General features: G+C 33.3%; 1 protein-coding gene across 1 annotated transcript; it reads left to right on the forward strand.

Annotated features, from left to right (window-relative positions):
- Positions 1 to 1,500: 1,500 nt before the first annotated feature.
- Positions 1,501 to 11,700, forward strand: LOC120163081 (UDP-glycosyltransferase 88A1). The gene is made up of 2 exons (XM_039173093.1): positions 1,501 to 1,553; positions 10,146 to 11,700. Exon 2 carries the CDS (start codon positions 10,155 to 10,157, stop codon positions 11,583 to 11,585), a length of 1,431 nt encoding a protein of 476 aa, XP_039029024.1. The 5' UTR covers positions 1,501 to 1,553; positions 10,146 to 10,154; the 3' UTR covers positions 11,586 to 11,700.
- Positions 11,701 to 24,490: the final 12,790 nt, after the last annotated feature.

Genomic DNA, 24,490 nt, shown 5'->3' on the forward strand with positions numbered 1-24,490 from the left:
TCACATCATAACTTCAATTTCAACACTCAAACATTAATTTCCAGCATAGTACATCAAATATTGAACAATTACACAACAATCCACAACTTTTCCAAAATTATCGATTTGGTCCCCCAATTTTTCAAAAATTATAGAATGGTTCCTAATTTTTTCCAAGGCATGTAGAATACTTCCTACATCATATCCAATCCTTACATAATTTTTCCAAAAAATTTTCTCATCCATTTAAGCCAAGGCCAAATAATTCAAAGCTCCAAGACTAGGATTTTCATGATTTTGTTCATTTTGATTCGATTCAAACATGAAATCAACTTTGATTCAACGATGAAATCAACTTTGATTCAACCTTATACAATCTCTAAAATCAAAGCCCTAACTTAATTTCATCAAAACACATCTTTCCCCTGAAGCTAGAGTTTGGCCGAAACTTTATATGTTCATATGATCATGTATAAGTGATTTTAATCACCAATCATAATTGGAAATGATTCTACAACCTCAATAACATCAAAATCCTTCATCAAATCCATAAACCTTAATGTGAACATAAACCCTAGAATTTGGGATCTTTGAACACAAACCAAATTAACAAAATAATAATGGTACCAAATGATAGCGTTTTTCGAATAGAACAATTTTCTATTTCACAACATAATCCAAAATCCATAGAAAATTGCTCAAAATGAAAAATAAAAATTATCTTATCTTGTTCATGGGGAGCACAAAATGTTGGCTGAAATGACTAAGTTTTCATGAAATTTCTAATGAATTTCATGTTAATTTAACATTTATTTATGCTTAAGTGAATAAAATATTCATTTAATGAGAAATGTCCATTTTGCCATTAATGAAACTTGATATTTACAATAAAACCAAGCCACATAACTTTATCATCTTTCCAAATTCAAAGATGAACAAACTATTTTACCCTTTTCCAATTTATCAAGTAACTTTCCAAAAATTGCAATCTTGCCACTTTGATCCAACAATCTAAATTAAACATGGAAATAAATCTTCAAATACAATGATCCATTTATTTTCCATCATTTTAAAATGTGGAAACAATATTTCTAAGCTTGATTTAGCATCCTTCAAAATTTTCCCAAAATTTCTAGTTGATCTGATTTACCGAAATTTTACCGGACTTTAACACTTTATAGTTTTTAACACAATTTTCATATCAAGAATCTGATTTCAACAAAACCCCATTCTCAAGAGTAAAATATCAATTTATGGAATAAAATTCTTTTTGGTAAAATTAACAAATAGGTCCCTAAACTTTTCCTAATTTTTAACTTTGGCTATAAAACTTTCAAAATTTACATTTTGGTCACTAACCAAAATTTTGGGGTATTACAATTCTCCCACTTAAGAAAATTCATCCTCAAATTTTTAATACATACTTGATGTAAATAGATAAGGATATTGATTTTTCTTATCTTGTTTTTTTTCTTTCGATTAGTTTTTTCAACCTTTGATTTATATATCGAATTATTATAAGTACTGGATCTTTTTCATAAGTCAAATATTTTTGAATTTCTATTTCCTCTGGGGTGATAATATGTGAATGATCTGATTGATACTTCATGAGCATCGACACATGAAAAACATTATGGATCTTATCCATTACTGGAGGTAATTTTAGCTAATAAGTTATTGATCCAACTTTCTTTTACCTTTTTTAATAATATTATAAGATCCAATAAATATCATACTCAACTTCCCTTTGCGTCCGAATTGAAATACTTTTTTTCCAATGTGATAATTTAAGAAATATTTCTTTATCACCTTCCTGGTATTCAATATCTTTTTTCTCAAGTCTGTGCAAGACTTTTGTCGATCAATAACTATCTTGAGATTATTTCAAATGATCTTTTCCCATTACAAGGTCCATTGTAACTCGTTCCTATTCTCAATAAGGGATAGAAATCTGTTACAATAATTCAGAAGGCACTTGATACTTAACTTTAACTCACTGACATGTCATCCATTTAGAAACAAGCTCGATGACAACTCTTTTCATACTTGTTTCTAAACTCTTTCCTCGATAATATAAATATTCATTAATCTTAACCTTAAAGTAATTAGTTTCACCTTCTTTGACAAGCATGACAATTTTTTCCTTTTCTCTGATTATCTTTTATTCGATCTGGCAACATATGCTTTAAATTTAATTCTACAATCAAAACGCGATCTTTCTTTAAAGGCAATCACACATTTAAAACTCTCAAAATATAAATGTCTTTCAACTTTATCATATCAGCTACCACATTAGCCTTTCATATTTATAGTTGATAAACACGTTATCATTCTTTAAGGAATTCAATCCATTTCTTTTCTTTTCACTCCTTCAAGCCAACACATACTTTTGACTTTTGAGATCCATATATATATAGCATCACTCACCATGTAGATAGTGGTATTATATTAACCAAGTAAACACAACTATTGCCAACTCGAGATCGTGAGTCAGATAACTTCTTTCAAGATTCTATAGTTTCTTTTAAGCATAATCCAAAAATTTTCCTCTTGTACGAACACACATCCCAAACCATTATGAGACACATTACTATAATTCACATAATTTTTTCCTGATTATGATTACACTGACGCTGAAGCTTATGTCAATTTTCTTTTAACATCTTGAAGTTTTCTTGGTTCTTAACAGTCCAAATGAATAACACGTCTTTCCTCAATAGCTTGGTCAGAGGAAATATAATCATCGAAAAGTTTTTTATGAACCTTCGATAGTAACCAACAAATCCCAAAAAACTTTTAAATTCAAAAACATTCTTTGGAATTTATCATTCGACTATATGTCGTGCTTCTTTGATATATATTCTTATCCCGTTAGCTGAGTCCACATGGCCAAGGAATACAACCTCAGACAACCAACATTTACACTTGGTCAACTTAGCATGAAATGTTTCTCCTGAATAGTTGGAAGAGCTATACAGAAACAAACATCGTGTTCTTCCCTGACCTTACAATAGATCACCATCAATGTATACTACCACCAATTAATCCATGTATAACTAAAATACTCAGTTTATCCAATCCATAAGTGTAGCATGAACATTCGTTAAACCAAGCGACATTATCTCAAACTCGTAGTGTTTATATTGAATTCTGAAAACCGTCTTAGGAAGATCTTCTTCCTCATCTTTAACTAATAATATCCCGATAGAATATCTGACTTGGGAGACACCAATGCACCTTTTCAACTGATCAAAAGATTATCAATCCTCAGAAGAGGATACTTGTTCTTCTTTGTTACCTTATTTAACGGACGACAATCCATGCATAATTGCATAGACTCGTCTTTCTTTTTCACAATAACACTGGTGCATCCCAGATGAGACGTTTAGTCTTATAAATCCCCGATCTTAATAATTCTACTACATATGCCTTTAATTTTCTGAGTTCAGTTGAAGCCATTCGATTCGGCTATAAAAATAAATGCAATACCTAATAACATCTCTATTTAAATTTTTTCATCTCAATCTAGAGGTAATCCATGTAACTTCAACAGTTACACATTTGGATACCCTAGAACAATTGGAATATATTCTAACTTAATTAAGAAAGTTTGAGTATCCACGTCTTTTAGTAAGAAGGTTTAACAACTTAGTAGCAATAACTTTATAGTAATTGATGCTAAAATCACATTAGAAAACAAATTTACTCTTTTTCCTACCAAAAATATCTCGAAACTTTTTGAGTTCTATAAAATTCAATCGCTCTAAGTGATAATTGATTGCAACATGGTAGGGCTAATCAATTCATTCCAAAAATTACCTTCGAAAGGTAATTCTATCAATTCTATTATAAATTAACATGTTAAATCCTTACCAGGCAATTATTGTCTACTAATAGGATTCACCATCGCACTCTAGACAAAAAGGCTAATCACACACATATCATTTAGGATCAATTGAAGCAAAACGTTTCATTCTTTCATCAATACTCTACTTATGCATAAATGAGGGTTTTCCTTAATCCAATATTGGCACTTCCTATTGTGCCAATACATCATCTTATTTGATTAAACAGTAGAATGATGGTTAACATCATTACTATCACTATTAGCTTATTTTTGAAACTCCTACTCGATCACATTCTTCAAACCCCATAATACACATCTTCTTCATACACAATATTTATTCACCTTTATAAGTAAGAGTGACATCAATCGAACCTTATAATCACCAAATCAATATCAGTGACATCCTAGTGGCATGTATACACTTTTAACTCAAAACAAGCTCAGATTAGTCCTAGAATCGGCTAAACCTGTAGCTCTGATACCAATAAATGTAACGCTCATAACCTGTATATGCAAACCAATACGAGTTACTGATGTCACATAAGAAATTCAAAACATTTCTTTAATTGAACTGAGTAAAAATTTTGTTTCATTCAAACATCTCAAGTTTCATAACTTGAATAATTATTATAAAATAATTATTTAGAGAAAAACATAATATTTATTTATACTATTAATTATATTTAATACTAACTATATTAAGAAATTAGTGGCATTTCATTGTCGTGTACATGCCAGCTAGAACTTTTAGAACACAGTAGGATGTCATCATTGTTACCTGTAAATATTTACTTTTTGATTGATGCCAAGCTCAGCTCCTTACTCCTTTTCTTCCTTTTTCCTACGCATGAAAATCATCACATGCTAAATATAAACTTAGTGAGGTAACCATAGAAACATTCAAGGCAATGCAACACATAAATGTCAACTATAATAATATTCAATGCATTATGGTCACTTTACCTGTATTTCCGATCATGCTACTAATATGAACATGATGTGAATCATATATAAATTTCTTACCAATATATTTTCCATTTATTCCATAAGCTCAACAGCGTATTCACCTGTTTATCATTTTTTAATCAATAAACCATAGCCCAAAGTATAAATGTATGAGGACCCCAATATAGGAGTCAAATATTGCACTGTAGTGCTGAGATCGAGCCTTTCTCACCTTATACACCATAGTGTTTTATACCGTGTGTCTTCGTTAGACACTTTGAGGCATGCACTATGTGCCTTCGCTAGACACTCGCTAGACACTCTAGTGCTACCAAATATGCAGCTGCTAGACTCTATGGCATGCCATTAATACCACTGACCCTAAATAACATACTTGAGCATATAGTCTATTTTTATTTGATCCATCCATGGCAAAGTGTATCAATACCATTTAACCTTTGGGCAGTTCATACCCGAAATATAATTCATGATAAGTATCATATATATTCATGATAAACATCATATATAATGATAAGTGATCAATGCATTTTATATTCAACCTTTTACATATTTAGAATATGTCAAATATATGATTAATGACATAAATATCTTGCCAAAGTAATCAAGGTATACTTATGGCAAGTCCTACCCAATGATGTATAAAACATCCATGTATAAGGCTATGCATGCATTGCACTCATTTTGAAATTATATACAAGTCAAAATATAAGCCTCGCTAAGCTTTAACTTGATCTTTTGCTTCTACTTTGGTTAAATCCCAAAATTTGTCATAATTTCATATCATAGCAGTTTTCACTACCTTTAAAGAAATATTATTTTGTACTAATATACACATTTAAAAATTATTCCATTTATACCATTAAAAATTATATTCAAATAAAAATCTATCCATATAAGTTACTCCTCTTATTTCAATTTTTACAATTTATGGTTATTTTTCAAAGTTGACCGGCAGAATCTACTTTGAGCATAATCTGCTGCCCTATTTTCTAACTATCCTCAGTTAAAAATTCATAGTTTTTTTTATATACCTCAGAATTAGTTTCTATTTATTCTAAACAAAACTATACTGATATAAGAATCTAAATGTATAAAAATTATTCTCTAATCATTTTCATAGCATTTATGGCAATTTTATAAACTTATTGTCCATAACATAAATTCTAAGCAGATTTCATCAATTTGCATTTTCAACTTGTTCACTAATTCTTTTAGCTCATCAAATGCACATATATGCATACATCACAAATCACACAACATTTTAGAAGTCACTTCTTACCATAGTAACTATGTCATTGGCTCATCGCAAGCTAATGTTTGTTTGATAACATAAGTACAAATTAAATTTGCACTCACTTGGTGTCCTCAGCTTGCAACCTTCCTTGGAATTTCCCATTTCTTCCTTAAGCTTCTTCTTAGATTTAATAATATTTGATCTTATTTCAAGAAATCAATCTAAATGAACATCATTATCAAACATATACAAATTCAAACCAAGTGTTAGAATCTTACTAACATAGGCATACTTTGGAAAATAAATTCCTAACAAATTTTTCGATGCTTGTTCGATACAATTTCCATGTCATAACATAAATGTTGACGTTAATACTTCCAATTGACCATTAAAGTTCCTTTTTTATCCCAAATTCACATAACATTTTCACTTAAACTCTCAATCTTTCCATATTTGTGATTTAAACCTCAACTTTTACAAGTTTTCCAAAATAATCCAATTTCACATCCTAACTTCAATTTCAACACTCAAACATTAATTTCCAGAATAGTACATCAAATATTGAACAATTACACAACTTTTACATAATTGTTAATTTGGTCCCCCAACTTTTAAAAAATTATAAAATGATCCCCAAATTTTTCTAAGGCTTGTAGAATACTTCCTACATCATTTCCAGTCCTTACATAATTTTTCCAAAATATTTCTTATCCATTTAAGCCAACTTCGAATACTTCAAAGTTCCAAGACTAGGGTTTTCATGATTTTGCTCGGTTTTGATTCGATTCAACCATGAAATCAACTTCGATTCAACCTTATACAATATTTATCAAAGCAGTAACTTAATTTCATCAAAACACATCTTTAGCCTAAAGCTAGGGTTTGGCTGAAACTTTATATGTTCATATGATCATGTACAAGTGATTTTAATCATCAATCATGCTTGGAAATGATTCTACAACCTCAATAACATCAGAATCCTTCATCAATTCCATAAAACCTAATATAAACATAAACCCTAGAATTTGGGATCTTTGAATAGAACAATTTTCTATTTCACGACATGATCCAAATTCTAAAGGAAATTGCTCAAAAATGAAAAATATAAATTTTCTTACCTTGTTCATGGGGAGCACAAAATATTGGTTGAAAATGGCTAAGCTTTCATGAAATTTCTAATGAATTTCATGTTAATTTAACCTTTATTTAAGCTTAAATGAATAAAATATTTATTTAATGAGAAATGTTCATTTTGTCATTAATGAAACTTGATGTTTACAATAATACCAAGCCACATAACATTATCATCTTTCCAAAGTCAAAGATGAACAAATTATTTTAGCTTATCCAATTTTACCAAGCAACTTTCAAAAAATTACAATCTTGCCACTTTGATCCAATGGTCCAAATTAAACATGGAAATAAATCTTCAAATCCAATGATCCATATTATTTTCCATCATTTTAAAATGTGGAAATAATATTTCTAAGATTAATTTAGCATCCTTCAAAATTTTCTCGAAATTTCTATTTAATCCGATTTACCGAACTTTAACACTTTCTAGTTTTTAACATAATTTCCAGATCAAGAATCTGATTTCAATAAAACTCCACTCTCAAGAGTAAAATATCCATTTATGGAATAAAAATTCTTTTTAGGAAAATCACCACTTAAGTCCCTAATCTTTTCCTAATTTTTTACTTTGACCGCCAAACTTTCAAATTTTACATTTTGGTCACTATCCAAAATTTTGGGATATTACAACTACTCGAACCCAGAATTTCTAAGGAGAACAACACTCCCCTTAACCACTGAGACCACTTCATGTTTTCAAAATATTTTTGTGGATTGATTTTTCAAGTTTTAGTCGAGCCCCTCTATTTTACATAATATGTATAACACATATGAAACAATATGAAGAAATATGTATATCGTATATATGGTTATAGAAATACATTTAAAGTGAAGTCAAATAGAATCATGACATTATAAATATTTATAATTATATTTAAACATAAAATCAAATAACCCTACTTAACTCAAGTCAAAAAATTTCAAATAAAGTTCAATTTATAAAATAAGATTCATTAACTTGAATAGCTCAAAAAAAAAATTCGATTTGATGTGATCGAATACTCACCCCTAATAATAACCAACAGTAAAACCAATAAATTGAAATTCCATAATCCATCGAGTTGTTTCCCCAATTCATAAATAAGAAAACTTACTCAAAACGACATTATTTTTACAACCTTTCAATTCTTGTTAACATAACCGAAACTCCATCTATATATTTAGGTTTATCTTAAAATATATTATTTTTATTTAGATAAAATATATTATTTTTATTTATATATTTAGATATAAAAATGATATATTTAGAATACTTTTCTGTTCAAACTTTAAGAATACCATGAGGAGAGTGCACAAGGAAAAGCTTTTTAAGCGTATTTTAATTTTCATAGTATAATTTTACTTTCCGAATAAATGTATGAAAACTATAAATCATGCGGTTAAGTTCATTTTTTTGAACGAGCATGTGAACTCGATGACATGAGGTTAGGATTTATATGTTGAACAAAGCATGGGGTAGAAAACATGTCTGGGTAGAACTGTTATAAAAGTATGTCAAGGTAGATACCATGTTGGGTAGGATCTTTTCTTTTCATAAATATCTTTTCTGTTTTTTTGGTTGACTCGTACTAACAATTTCTTTTGTTTTATTTTATTTTTGTCTTTTGTGTGCATTTTTATTTTCAATTGATCTCCACTTTCGAAAAGCCTTCGTTCAAGGGTTATTAGTGCTTCAATCCAAGTGAAAGGAACACAAATTCTCTAATTAAAGTGTTAGTTTTTTCTTTAACTGGAAATATATAAATATTGTGCCTCTCTAAAATTCTTTAAATAGATTATATATTTTTATTTTTAGGGAATAAAAGGATCATTAATGAATATTCAAATTTTTTAATTTTTAATATAGGGACAAATTCATAAGTGAATGTACCAATTTTTTGGTGTTGTCGGGGTATTAATCTTTCTTCAAGCGTAATTGACTCCCGAATCCTATAATCTATGAATCGCAGGCCATATCACGCCTTCTTAAATTTTTTATTTAAAAGGGTGAATCATGGGTTTTTAACCTACCTAATCCAAAAGGTTGATGGTGATTCCAAACGTTTAAGATATTTTCTAAAATTTCGACTTTCAATCCCGATTTCTAAATTTATTCCATATTCACACTCCTAAAAAAAGTCGTTGCGACAATATATAATATGTATTACAAATAAAATTAAAATATATTTAAAATAATATAACATTATTAAAAGATTAACATCTTAAAATGAATTTAACATTTCATAATTTACTCACATTTAATTTGAAAATTTTATGTTTCAAAAAAATTATTTTTAATAATTTAATGTTATTTAATTAAAATATTAAAATTAATTTACGAGGGACAAGTGTCACCATCTGATTGATGGAAAATTTTATTCAATTAAAATATTAAAATTAATTTTAAAAACTCTCCAATCGGGTGTTAACATGTGGCACCTCCGGATTGAAGAGCTAATTTTTAAATTAAATTAAAATTAGGACTAAATTGATAGAGTCTATAAGTATTAAGGACTAAATTTATAATTATATCAATTTTGTTAACTAACATGTCACCATCTCTGTTAAAAGTTAACTGCCAATTACTTGACTAAAGCATTTAAATAGTTAGATGATCTAATTGATGAAATTGAAATATCGATGGTCAAAATGAAAGGAAGTTGTAGTTGAATGGTCACTCGTGTAATTTTTAAATTAATATAATTTTTAAAAAGAAAAATAATATAATATAGCATTATTTAAAAAATTAACATCTTAAAATGAATTTAACCTTCATAATTTACTCACATTTAATTTAAAAATTTTATGTTTCAAAAAAGAATTAAATTTTTATTTTTTAATATATTTTTAAATTATAATATTGTAATTAAATTTTTTCTGTTTCATACTTTATTTATAGCCGCCAAAAAATACACTTGCTAAAATTATAAAGGTCGGACACTACCAGGGACAAAAAAACACGAGGACAGGAACATCTGACTCTTCTAGACCACTGCTTTCGCTCAGTTGTTAGCAATGGAGGAAGCCGTAGTTCTTTACCCATCACCGCCGATTGGCCACGTCATAGCCATGGTGGAGTTAGGCAAGCTCCTCCTCACTCATCAACCTTCTATTTCAGTCCACATCCTCATCGCCACCCCTCCCTACCAGGCTGATTCCACCGCTCCTTACATCGCCGCCGTCTCCTCCACCGTTACTTCCATCGTTTTTCACAAGCTCCCCAAAGTCATCCTCCCTCCATCCCCCACTGTCACCCACCACGAGTCCCTTACTTTTGAAGTCCTCCGCCTTAACAACCCTAACGTCCTCCAAGCTCTCCTTTCCATCTCCAAGGATTACAAGGTACGTGCCTTTATCATGGATTTTTTCTGCACCGTTGCTTTCCAAGTGGCCTCCGGTCTTAATATACCTCCTTATTTCTTCTTCACCTCCGGCGTTTCCTGTCTTTCCTCTTTCCTTTATCTACCGACCCTTCATAACAAGACCACCAAAAGCTTCAAAGAACTCAAAGTTCTCCTCAACATCCCAGGCTTGCCACCGGTACCATCTGCAGATATGCCAAAGCCAGTGCTCGATCGAAATGATGAAGTATATGAGATCTTCTTAAACAACTCCACCTACTTACCCAAGGCAGCTGGGATTATAATCAACAGTTTCGAATCCCTCGAGTCGAGAGCCATGGAAGCACTTAGCCATGGGCTCTGTGTGCCAAATGGCCCTACACCTCCCCTATATTGCATCGGACCCTTGATTGCCGACATTGATAGGAGAAGTGGAGTTAATTCCTGTGATGGCGTCCCTGATTGCTTATTGTGGCTCGACAAGCAGCCTAGTAAAAGTGTAGTGTTTCTCTGTTTTGGTAGTCTGGGATTGTTCTCGGTTCAACAGTTGAAGGAAATAGCTGTGGGGTTAGAGAGAAGTGGGCAAAGGTTCTTGTGGGTGGTGAGAAACCCACCGTCGGAGAACCTAAGTGTGGCTATCAAGGAACAGGCGGAACCAGATTTGGAGGCCTTGTTACCCATGGGATTCTTGGACCGGACCAGGGACATGGGAAAGGTGGTGAAGTCATGGGCACCACAGGTGACGATGTTGAACCATGAATCGATAGGTGGGTTCGTGACTCACTGCGGCTGGAACTCTGTGCTGGAATCTGTTTGCTCTGGAGTTCCGATGGTGGCGTGGCCCCTCTACGCAGAGCAAAGGTTCAACCGAGTGTTGCTAGTGCAGGAAATGAAGATAGCGTTGCCGATGGTGGAGTCGGAGACGGGGTTCGTGGATTCAAGTGAAGTGGAGAAGGGAGTTAGAGAACTGATGGAGTCAGAACAAGGTAAATTGATTAGGGAGCGAACCATAGCAATGGAACACGATGCCATGGCTGCTATGAGGGAGGGAGGTTCATCTCGTCTAGCACTAGCTAAGCTTTTTGAGTCGTGGAAGAAGGGATAATGGCAGAATTGTGGCAAGATTCTAATGACAAAACAAATAACGTATGTATCAAACTTAATCTTGGAGCATCGAATATTTGATGATATATTTTCTTTGAAGATGGTTAATTTTGTTCCTTCTTTGCCTTCTAATTTACTTTAGAATTAGAACTAAAACCTGAAGTGTAAGGTGTCCAGGCTAAGCTTCCAAATTAACATGATGGCAACCACGGGCGGTTGTTTTGGCGGAATCGTACCTGATTTTCATATATATCTATATTATATTACATTATATTATAGATTCCATATCTTTATAAATTATTGGCTCTCCGTCAGTTGAGAGCCCTAGACAGACTCCATCTCCAGAGTTCTTAAGAATCTTCGACTTCCGGAACGAGTGTCGTTAACCTCCAGGGAGATTACAACGTATAAACAAAACCTCTAGACATAATCTTTAATAGACCCACGTGATTTATCGGAGGGAAATTAAAGGTCTGGCTACCAAATTTATCTAACATCTATGAATAGTCATATTAGCCTTATACGTGACGATGTTAACTAGAACCACACAAATATTCCTCGAATACAACCGAATGCAACCAACAAAAGGCTCAAGACTTTCCTTCTCCCTTCTTTATCTCTTCTCAATGTCTATAACCTTAACTTAAAAAACACCGACAGACAGTCATTACTTCGTTGATCATGACTCTCTGTTTAAATCAGAAGAGGTAAATCGCCAACTGTTGACAAAATCAACTTCTTACCATAAAAATTAGAGTGGTGTGCAAGGAAAAACATCACGACCGAGATAATCGCTCGAGATCTCTCCCAAAAAGTCAAAACAATCATCCTCATCTATGAACGGTCCACTGAAGTAGGCTAGAGAAGCACGTAACGAGGAGAAGACGGGGAAAAGAAAAGTAAAAGCAACGCCGCCCTGCTTTTATCAAAAGGGCTTCAATTGCCTTCCTAGTTCAGACCCGACATACCTCTGCCTTCCCAGAGGTTCAAACATATAAATGGAGAGGTCGTGTTACAACAGTCCACACTGGTTTGGGAGCATCAGACGCTAATGTCTCACAGTGGCTATGGACAGATTGGGAGGCCAATTAGCGTGTTGGATAAAGCACCCTAGGAGTCATGGGGAGTCACATCTTGGACAATGACGTCTACGAGGGCAACATGCAAGCTTCAACAACGGCCCTCATCCTTGTCTCACAAGTAGGTAATAAGATTATCAAGTACTAACATGTTTCTAGCAGGAATACCTCCGTGTAAAACTGCGAGAAAACTGTCAATGTACACCCTAATCAAGTATCTAGAAAAACCTTCTCCTATGGAAGCATGTAATTTTTAAACAGTTAATGCATGCCAATATTTTTGGTATCTTCGTTTGAGCACCGAGTCTCCTAGAACAATTCCTATTATCCTCCTCCATGTTGTCATGACGTTGAGTTGCTTTCATAGTGGGAATTTCCCTAATCTATGGTTAAAAGAGCATCAAGCTACATCCGGTTCGAGGTTGAAATGTCTATACTCACTGGTAAAGACGGGATACCTCCCAACGTGAGAGAAGCCACCACCCACTAATTGCAGAAATTGTGACTTGCATTTGTACATGCTAACCGTGAGTTGCCTTCGAAGGGTGTTGATTTTCCTTTACCCAGGATTACGGTCACGAAATAGCCCGAGGGATCAAGATGCCTCCACTTCAATGTTGAGATTCATTTTCTCTATTCTGAAAAAGATTTCTTAGTTTGACTTGCGGTATATTGTACGCGTAAAGATGCTTATGTACCCACTGCAATGCGCTACCACAGCCTGAATAGCCTCCTATACCTGGATGAATAACATTAAGATGTGTCATGCTCCACTCAGACATGCAAGATCATGTCCTAAAACCAACCAAAAGAGTTTAGAGCCTCTGCTCTAGCATTAAGATGCAGTTCCTTTGTTTTTACCGTGACAAAAATGCCTTAGTTTACCTGCAATATATGGTATGCGTTGAGATGCCTGTGCACCCACGACAGTGTGTTACCGTAGACTGAGAAACCTACCTACTCAAACAGTGTTGAGATGCTTCTCTCTATGGGAGTATGTCCCGAAACTGACCAAAATATTTGAGAGCCTTCACTCCAATAGAGTGTCGAGATGCACCCATGCCAAAACTATTGAGATATCTCCAAGAGCCCGATTTATGTAGGGATTCCCCTCATTCTTTCTTATATGCCATAGAGCTACCTTCAAAAAGTGTCGAGATACCTCCTCTATGGTGTTGAGATATCTTTGCATCCGAAATAGAGGGCTTCTTCATTTGATTTAACCTTGTATGTTTGTGGCGTTTTTCCTTCAAATAAATTATCCACTTTTCGATTATAGAGGAGGTAGATTCAAGATTATTACCGATGAAATGAAGGGCTTATTCATTTGCTTCCTATCCCAAAGGTTCAAGGACAGAATCTCGTATTCTTTTTCAAAAATATTTTCTTCAATATGAATATGAATAATTCTTCATTATTTTTAGGTGTATGAACTTGGGAACTCATTAAATTTTTTTCTCTTCGGTTGAAAAGGAAATCCATTGGAATCATGTAAACTGGAGGAGGAATCTGGTCAAGATCCAAGAGTAAGATGATGACATGGGAAAGTTAATATGAATTTGGGAGGCTTATTACAGGTCCTTCAAGCTCTTTGTGTAGTCTTGGTAATCCGTGAAGCCTGAAGGCTTTAATTGGGTCTAAAGGACGTTTGGATCTTTCTTAAGATGTAAACCCTCTCACTCAATAAAGATATCAGTATTGTTAGAGTATGTTCAAAAAAACAATCATCAGATAATTGTAATGACATATTTACTTTTACCTTTTTATTAATATAGTGCATTACATTATTATTTCAGTTGCTATTTTGTGTATATAAATAAACTAAACTATAATATAGTTATGAGAATAATATGATTATTATTAAAGATCCTCGGTCAAGTATTATTGTGGGTTTGGACAACAATAATGCATTAAGACTAATGTATAATTGACTAATGAAAAAGTGTTGTTATTGACATAAAGATTCAAAATCAATACAAAGGTGTGTGCTACAGGATAAAATATTTGACTAGCTCACTATGAGTATGTTTTATTAGATTATCATGTGAGAGTCACAACATTGCTTATAGTGATAACTATATACATTGTTACATGTCATTCATTATTTGTAATATTAGAATTATTTTAGATATTACTGCTAACATTACATGAACTTAAAAAGGTCACATCCTATGATTGAAACAAATATTATTAACCAGAATACATGTGTACACATTTATTACGCAAAAATAAGATATTTAGTTAAAATTAATATATGTATTTGCTACATATTATATTATAATTATTATAATTATAAATAATTATTTATATATGAGGGATATATTATTTTAATTATAAAACTCTTTAAATATATATGATAAAACCTAATCGGACTTGAAAAAGATTTTTATATTTAAAAGGGAGGTAAATACAATTTATAATTTAATATTCAATTTAAAATGATATATATCTAATAAAATTTAATTAGAGTTGAATTTATTTTTTAAAGACTATATAAAGGCATAAGGTCTAGTAGTCGTAATTATGTCTAATGTGTTAAACTCTCTAACAGTTAGAGAATTCAAATTGTTCGTTTCAATTGGATGGATTACGTAGAGGTCGAGACACTACTGTAACGATTTTGGAATCTACATCGTGTGAACGGAATCAAATTCAAAACACAACTCTACAATTTCATATTGATATTTTCCATATTTTTAATAGGTAATTCTTCATCTTTTTACCTCGATTTCTTCCTCATAAATAGATCTCTGGAGGAGTGATGCAGGGGATCCGAGACAGATGATGTTGAATTGTCAGATTGCACCTTGATAGCGCTGAGATATCATAAATTGGCAGATCAGCGCAAAGGCGGGAATTGATTGTGACATGTTCCTCATTGGGGTCGTTTTGAGTATGTTTCAGTCTTTTGGCCATAACTTTGGCTATAGGTGTCAGAATCGCGCATAAGACCCCAATCCGGAAAGCTCTTTTCGACGCGCACGCTCTCCACATTGAGCTACACTCCATATGACCTTTTTTTCAACCTCAAATTCTGCCGTTTTTCCCCTCCGAATCATTAGAATTAGATATTTTTTACTATTTATGGTAATATTTCGATTGTCAATTAGGAAGTCAATTTAAATCCGATTTAGGCCGGATTTTTTGGAGATTGCTTATTTTATTTCGAATTTCAATTTAGAGTGATTTTCGGGATTTTGCTATTTTTGGCAAAATTCGAATAAAGACGATTTTTGGCTATAACAGTCCGGCTTGTGGACTGATTTTGGCATTGTTTGATTTGATAATATTTTATTAAACCCTAGAGACTTTTTCTCTGGATTTTTTTGGGCGAATTTTCTCTTGTGAATCATCTGTTGGAGCGCTTGCAGGATAATCACTATTCTGTCTGGCGTCAAGGAGATTACCGAATTAATTTTTCAATTCTGTCATGGGATATATCGACGATCACAAAAAGTATCCAAATCCTTGGATGAATCAGAATTTTTTGAAGAGGAACTAATGCCTACAAACTTCTTTGTATGGAGTTTCAAGGGATCTAATGCAGCTTCAGAAGCTGGCATGATAATTAATTGTGTTTACTAGATTGGATTTAAAGGATCTTGAGAGATGCAAATATCATGTAACGACATAAATTTTTGAGTCACATGCGAGCATTGATCTGAGTCATAGGTGGATCAATTAGTAAGCATGATTAGATTCGTTAGATAAAAGTATGGGCCTAATCATGTAAGAATTAGGCTAATTGATAATAAAAAAAAAGGATCTTTGAATAAAGAATGAAAGACGGGGGATTGGGAGTGTAATGACCTATTTAAGAAAAACTTGGCTTAAACTAGGGCTGAGCAACGAAGTTGAGAAAACCGAAAAATCGATCTGAACCGAGCTATGTGGTTTGATTTGGTTTGAGCTATGTGGTCCGAATATATAAATGGAGAGCTCGTGTTGTAACATTGCACATTGGTTTGGGAGCATCAGATGCTAATGTCTCACCGTGGCTATGGACAGCTTGGGAGGTCAGTTAGCGTGTTGGAGAAATCACCCTTGGAGTCTATGGGAGTCATGCCTTGGACAATGACGTCTACGAGGGAAACATGCAAGCTTAAAAAACAACCCTCATCAGTTATCTAGAAAAACCTTCTCCTACGGTAGCATGTAATTTATAAATGGTTAATGCCTGCCAATATTTATGGCATCTCCGCTTGAGCACCGAGTCTCCTAGAACAATTCGTATTATCCTCCATCATGGTGACGTGATGTTGAGTTGCTTTCATTGTGCTGCCACAGAGGGGATATCCTTAATCTATGGTTGAAAGAGCATCGAGCTGCCTTTGGTCCAAGTGTTGAGATGCCTTTGGTCCAAGTGTTGAGATGCATCCACCCATTAGGAAAGACGGGATTCCTCCCAACGTGAGAGAAGCCACCACCCACTAATCACAAAAATGTTGACTTGCCTTTGTACATGTTGACCGTGAGTTGCCTCCGAAGGGTATTGGTTTTCCCTTATCCCGACTTACGGTCACGGAACAACTCAAGGGGTCAAGATGCCCCCGCTTCGATGTTGAGATGCATTTGTCCTATTTTGGAAAAGATTCTTTGGTTTGCCACCGTAATACGTTACCACAGACCGAGTAACACTTTGCATGTAAAGCTCAATGTACAAATTATTTTGCTTTGCATGTCAATAAATTTTTGTGTCTGGAGAGCACCGTTAACAGATCTCCAACATAATCGATTCAAATTACAATAATTGATTCTTTAATGAACCTATGTATTAATATGACCTGAATAATATTCATTCTGTAACTTTATTATTATTATTATTATTATTTACTTTAATTTATTTTACATACTCATTGTAGATATTTTTGGAAAGTACATGTGTACACCCATAACCCGTATAATTATACCTATACAGATTATAGATGTCACCCGAATTTTGAAAACCATTTCCAATTCAAACAGTGATTTAAAATTTATGCTCTTTAAAATGATAATTGATATCATAAAAATATCATTCCATATAATTTATATTTTATTATAACAAATTTAATTCAAAAGTTTTTTTATGAATAGTGAACAGTGTACAGTGCGATGAACAGTGGGGGAATCGGTTCACTGTAAGGGGAATCAGTACCCCAAAATCATTCTGGAAAATCTCTTAATTCGTGGTTACTGTTCATGCTATCACTGCTACAGTAACTTTCGAAAATACATATAAATTCAATAAAATTTCATTTAGTTTCCAAATTTGTTTAACAAAACAAATAAAACATTTATAATTACATGCCACTAATAAAACTAATATTACAACTTAGGATGTCTTATTGATATTGAAATATACTTCTCGATCTTTGATGACGCTTTATACTCTTTATTCCATTACTGACTTTTTTACCTACGCGTGAAAATCATTACACGCTAAGTATATATTTAGTGAGGCAATTAAAACAATAAACAGTGCAATACAATTCATGCATGAATTTAGATTTCAAATCCAATGCCATAAAACCATGCTAATAGTATAATCAATATTTTACCATGATCAAAATAATATAAAATTTCTTACCATTTATCCCATAAGCTCATAAGCTTATTTTACCAATACACTTGCCATTATTCCATAACCATATACCATAGACAATAGTCAAATATACAACCCTGAGGACCCTCGGTACACGAGTCAAATATAAACACCGTAGTGCTAATCCGTATGACACATAAGGTCGTGTCCACCATCAGTACTAGGTATCCTTAAGTACAGTCCCGTATGGCACATAAGGCCGTACCCACCATATACATTAGGTATCCTTTAGTGTATCCCGTATGCAACCTGCTGCTGGACTCTATGGCATGCCAACTATACCATGTCCCTCAATGACTTACTTGGGCATACAGTCTATTTTAGTTGACCCATCCATGGCAAAGTATATTATCAATATTTAACAATAGGGCAGTTCATACTCGAAATAACATTCATGGTAAAAATCATATATGTTCATGATAACATCATATGCAAAAATTAGTGATCAATGTATTTTAATTTCATACTCTGACATATCAATGTTAATTTATAAAAATGATATAAAATTGTCGTAACCGTTTTTTGGCTGGAATAATCGTTTAATTGTTTTAAAAACAGTTACGACTTTTAATTTTGAAAATGGGTGATTTTGGATTAAATTGAAAAGAGTCTCCATCGACCTTTAAGTTAGGTAGGTCGAATACCTAAAAACGTCTTTTTAAAAACAATTTAAAAAAAAGGTTTTTTTAAAACAAAAGCTGGTATACATTTATCAAAGATTCGATTAAAATGGGTTCAGAAGTCGGTTACGCATGGGGAATGATTAGCACCCCCACAGCGCCCAAAATTGGTACTGTGTCGCTTACATATTGTCGTAATAGTGGAAATCCTGATTCAAATATCAAATTAAATTATGATCTATTTTTTGAATATTGACTAATTTACTTCAAATTAATTATTTACAGAAAATCCATTTACACAAATTAATAAAACAAACTCGATTTATTTCAAGTTCACGTTAGTTCGAATGTCGTATTGAATCACACTGCTTCGATGAAACAGTACTCTTCATGTCCATTATATAAATGTGTTTTTTGAAAATATTCGAATAACAAAAAAATATTTTAAATACTAACATACAAAATTATTTTCAAACAAAACAAGATCTGTACACGAATTCGTAAATATCAATTATATAGCATATATATATATATATATATATATATGCTAAGTACAAAAAATATCAAATGAATTAGCAATACACGTGCATATAGTACCTAAAATGTCTTTATAAGAAACCACTAATATATAAAGCAGACTAATCTATATAGATACATCATACATTGGATATAAAAAATGAAAAGCAAATCACGGTATACTTACATCGTACATTGGATATAAAAAATGAAAAGCAAATCACGGTATACTGAGTTCAAAATTAAAATCTAAGATCAACAATTATTTTACAACACAATACTTAAGAACTAAAATAGGAGATAAGAAAGCCTAAAAATATAAGTGATAAATATAGATAGATTCATGAATGCATAGACTAGTATCAAAATATACTAAAACATAAACATATAGCCCCAAAAAACATTAACCAAAATATACATACAACAAATTGTATAGTGATTAAAATGCAAATACAGAGAAATTTGAGGATCGAATCAAGAGGAAATCATTTCATTCAATGACTTAAAGGATAACATTACGAAAACGAAGGGACTTAAACTGTGATTTTACCTTGAAGAAATGAAAAGCACGGTGATTTATAGGGCATGGATCAAACTGTGATTTACCCTAAACATTGAAGAACAAAGCTGCTATAAACCTAATGCTCGGTCCCCCTTTTGTTCCCCCCCCCTCACGTATATCTCTCCCCTGTTTGTGATTTTCTGCTTGCCCCCTTTTTTCAAGGATTGATTGGGGTTTTTATAGCCCCAATTCTCACATGCTTTTACATAAAATAATATAATTTGTTGGGTGTTTGATGCATCATACATGCATTTATCCATTTAGTGCCAGGAAACAAAGGATAGTGGTAATTTAGGTATGGTGGCATAAGATATAATGAAAATGGTGCTTGGTGGAGTCATGAAACACGTGAATGGTGGAGCGGGTAGAGTATGGGTAGTGAAGCATAGTAAAAAAATGATGCTGACAGCTGTCCCTCTTTGCTTATTGTTGTGAAACGGGAATGAATCAAAGATAATAAAGAATCATTTTTATCTTGGTCTCTTCTTGTCACACTACGAATCTCTTCACTAGGAATGTCAATTCTTCTTCTTCTGCAAAATCGTCGAGTCTTTGCTGCAAATGATGTCATCTTACTTCATTCTCTTGGCTGAGTCTTCATCTTTAATTCTTCAGGTTATGGGTTCTTCTCATTATGATCTTTCTCCTTTAGGACGAGTTATTCTCATTATGAACTTTTCTGGAAATGTAAATCCCTCAAGAGAGGCGTCACTGATTCGAAATATCATGAATTGAGTGATAGGTCGAACAAGCTCTTCTCATTACGATATGACAAAATTTGTTTCAAGGGAAACTGTCTCAAGAGAGAGAAAATTTGTTTCGAGGGAACTTGTCTCAAGCGAGATAAAATCTTCTGTTTCGAGGGAAACATGTCTCAAGCGAGATAAAATCATCTGTTTCGAGGGAAACATGTCTCAAGCGAGATAAAATCTTCTGTTTCGAGGGAAACATGTCTCAAGTGAGACAATATCTTTTGTTTCGAGGGAAACTATCTTAAGCGAGACAAAATCTTCTATTTCGAGGGAAACTATCTCAAGCGAGAAAAAATCTTTTGTTTCGAGGAAAACTATCTCAAGAGAGACAAAATCTTCTGTTTCAAGGAAAACTATCTCAAGAGAGACAAAATATTCTTTTTCAAGGGAAACTATCTCAAGCGAGACAAAATCTTCTGTTTCAAGGGAAACTATCTCAAGCAAGACAAAATCTTCTGTTTGAAGGGAAACTATCTCAAACGAGATAAAATCTTCTGTTTCAAGGGAAACTATCTCAAGCGAGATAAAATATTCTGTTTCAAGGGAAACTATCTCAAGCGAGATAAAATCTTCTATTTCAAGTGAAACTATCTCAAGCGAGATAAAATCTTCTGTTTAAAGGAAAAACAATCTTGAGTGAAATAAATCTTCTTATTTCGAGTAAAAAATGTCTCAAGCGAGACAAATCTTGTTTCAACATGTAGTGAAATGAAATGTCTTGTTTTGAATAAAATCCGTTTCAAGCGAGACAAATCTTGTATTAAGAAAAATAATCTTGAGTCAAATGAAATGTTCTTCTTTCGAGTAAAAATCGTCTCAAGCGAGACAAATCTTGTTTTAAGAAAAACAATCTCCAGTGAGATAAATCCTTCGTATTGAATGAGATTGTCTCAAGCGAGACAAAATTTGTCTAGAAATGTTGAAGCTGAAGGTGATTGCTCCCTTTTGCTAAGGATGACTTGTTGTCTTTTACTCTCATTTTTTCTTGAAAGATCTGTAAAATGTAGCTGAATGCAACTATCATGAATGAATGTTTGATGCAAATTCATGTAGGAGTAATGCATGTTTTCTTGATTAATAGCAGTAAAACGGTGCTCAAGAAATCTTGGTTCTCTTCTTGATCTGTTCGTTTTCATTCTTCTCTCACACCAAGGTGTACCATCGAATTTCTTTGTAAACATCTACTTTCCGGGCTCCTTAACATTCAAATTCTTTGCCCCAATTTCTGATTCTGAGCTTCTAGGTCTGAGGGACCTCTGTCAATTTCCAGACTAAACTCTCTAGAGAGATTATCCTATTTGAAAGTCTTTTCTTTCTTTTTATTTTAAAAATATGAAAAGTTCGTTTAAGAAAAACGTCATTCTTTTAGGCTCATAATTGAAGCAAATCATAGAACATGAGTTCAGTAAATATCAAGAGAATCAACAACTCTTTTAATCTTTCAAAGTTATACCTCTTTGACAAGTGTCAAAATTGATGGGTTGGTTTCATGTTAGCTCTTTAAAGTTTCTAAGGTTTCAATCATCGAAATGTTATTTCTTGTTCGGTCCCTGTGAACCTTACGACATTTCCATCTTCTTTGGCTTGGCATTTTAATCGGATGCATACAAAATGATGCAACTAGTATAATCAATCACTAGACTTTCTAGAACACTTCTGTTTCGGTTCTCTGAAATCTTTCATTTGTTCAAGCTTCATAGAATTCCTTTAACAAAGGTAGCGCATAAATATCGATCTAAAAATGAAATTTCTGAGTTCTCATGTGAAATTGACTATAACAGGTGTTCCTTAACTCCCTTAGTCCATCTTTACCGAAACTCCTTATTTATAAAATTTGCCATGGTTTGGCTAGCTGAAATTAGCTTTATTGCAATTTGCCTTTATTAGGCTAGCTGAAGGGTTCATCTCATAACAAAGTCTTTGACTTGACAATCACAGTGGAGCATACACTGAATTGCCAAGTACCCGATCAAGGTCATGGTTTGAATATAATCTATTCATAAAGCCAGGGCTTTCGAGTTTCCTCTATAACCAATTGCCTTAGCGGAATAGCTCAGCTTTATTGTATACATATAATATAATCACCTTTATCAGGCTAGTTGAATTCTATCCATAAAGCCGGGGCTATTAACCAATTGCTTTAGAGGGAAAACTCAAACTTTATTGTATATATAATAATATAAAATGGATATACGGATCAATTTCTTAAACTTGTCAAGAAAAACCAGTTATAGTCTAGGTGTTGTTGAAAGTCAGAAAATCTCATCGTTAGAGTTCAATTTCCAAGCAACTAACCCAAACCAGATTCACCTACTCGACTATTTCATCCATAAAGATCATAATCATCATTGAACGTCTTCAAAAGAAGTGTAGTCTAGGAAGTTTTAGCAATGTCATACATAAGAGATGCCCCACGTTGTCCGCTCTTATTCATACCTGAATGCCAAGCCTTTTGATCATTTCCTCATGAGAGGAGAAGGCTAAAGTGGTCACTACAAGAGAATGATATGAGATTTTAGTGTATCATCTGTGGTAAGGTCAAGGGTCCTTGTTTTATCAGTTTTCAATCTTGTCATCTTGTCATTTTGTCAAAAATCTATAACTCTGATTCTTAATAGATCTTTTAATCAAAATGATATTCAACGAATTTCGAGTCTGAAAATTACTCATTGCTCATAACCTCAGAAGGTAACATTTAAAATGTTTGATTGTCAAGTGACTTACAAACTTTTTAACGAAAAGAGAAAGAAAAGAAATTCAAACAAGATAATATGTGAGTGCATCAAAAGTTCGTAGTGGTTGCAATGATTTTTCTCAGTTTGCATCAGAATGCCCTATCATCCTTCGAATGTCCGTGCCCCTGAATCAATTAAGTGTTGAAACTTGCGCTTCAATGCCCCACAATTCTCAGTATTATGCCATGAGATTCCCATGTGGTAACTACATACTGCATTGGCATCATGCCACTCAGGAAATGGAGGTTCTTTCGGTTTAGACCTAACTGGAGTCACAAGATTCTTTTCAACTAGTACTAGGAGCAACTCTTCATATGTCACCGGAAATTTACTAATAGGAGTCTTTTCTCAGGTCATTTTATAAGGTTTAGCCCAATGATTAGCTGAATAAGAACTCACTGTATTGGCATCGACTCCTTTCTTAACGTCGGTACTGTCAGAGTCTCTTATCTTGCCATTTCTAATGGCGTTCTCGATTAATTCCCCATAAATGACCAGGTCAGCAAAGTTCTTGGTAGTATTTCCTACTAGATGCCCCAAATATGGAGCCTTCGAGGCATTCAAAAAGATAATCGTGGCTTCCTTCTCCAGCAATAGTGGTTGTACTTGCGATGCCACATCGCGCCATCTTTGGGCGTACTGCCTAAATGTTTCGCTGTGTCACTTTTCCATGTTTTGCAATGTCCACCTGTCAGGTACTAGGTCAGTGACGTGACGATACTGCTCCAAAAATGCTCGTGCCAAATCTCTCCATGATTTGATCTAAAATCTGGTCAACTAATTGTACCATTTGATCGCCGTTCCAGTCAAACTATCCTAGAAGCAATGTATCAGAAGCTTTTCATTTTCAGTGTAACATGTCATTCTCCTGCATAACATGATGAGGTGGGCCGATGGCCAAGTGCTCCTGTTGTATTTTTCGAAGTCTGATGCTTTGAACTTCGGGGGTAATATGAGGTCAGGAACCAAGCTTAGATCCCTTGCGTCACTCCCATAGAATGCATTGACCATCTCCTTGGATTTTACCATCTATTATATATCTTTCATTCTTTGGATAA

Source organism: Hibiscus syriacus, unplaced genomic scaffold (assembly GCF_006381635.1).
Source record: "Hibiscus syriacus cultivar Baekdansim isolate YM2019G1 unplaced genomic scaffold, ASM638163v2 tig00111427_pilon, whole genome shotgun sequence".
Lineage (NCBI taxonomy): Eukaryota > Viridiplantae > Streptophyta > Magnoliopsida > Malvales > Malvaceae > Hibiscus > Hibiscus syriacus.

Bases quoted from the DNA above. Each gene is read 5' to 3' on its own strand.
- LOC120163081 (XM_039173093.1), top strand. From the start codon at position 10,155: ATGGAGGAAGCCGTAGTTCTTTACCCATCACCGCCGATTGGCCACGTC.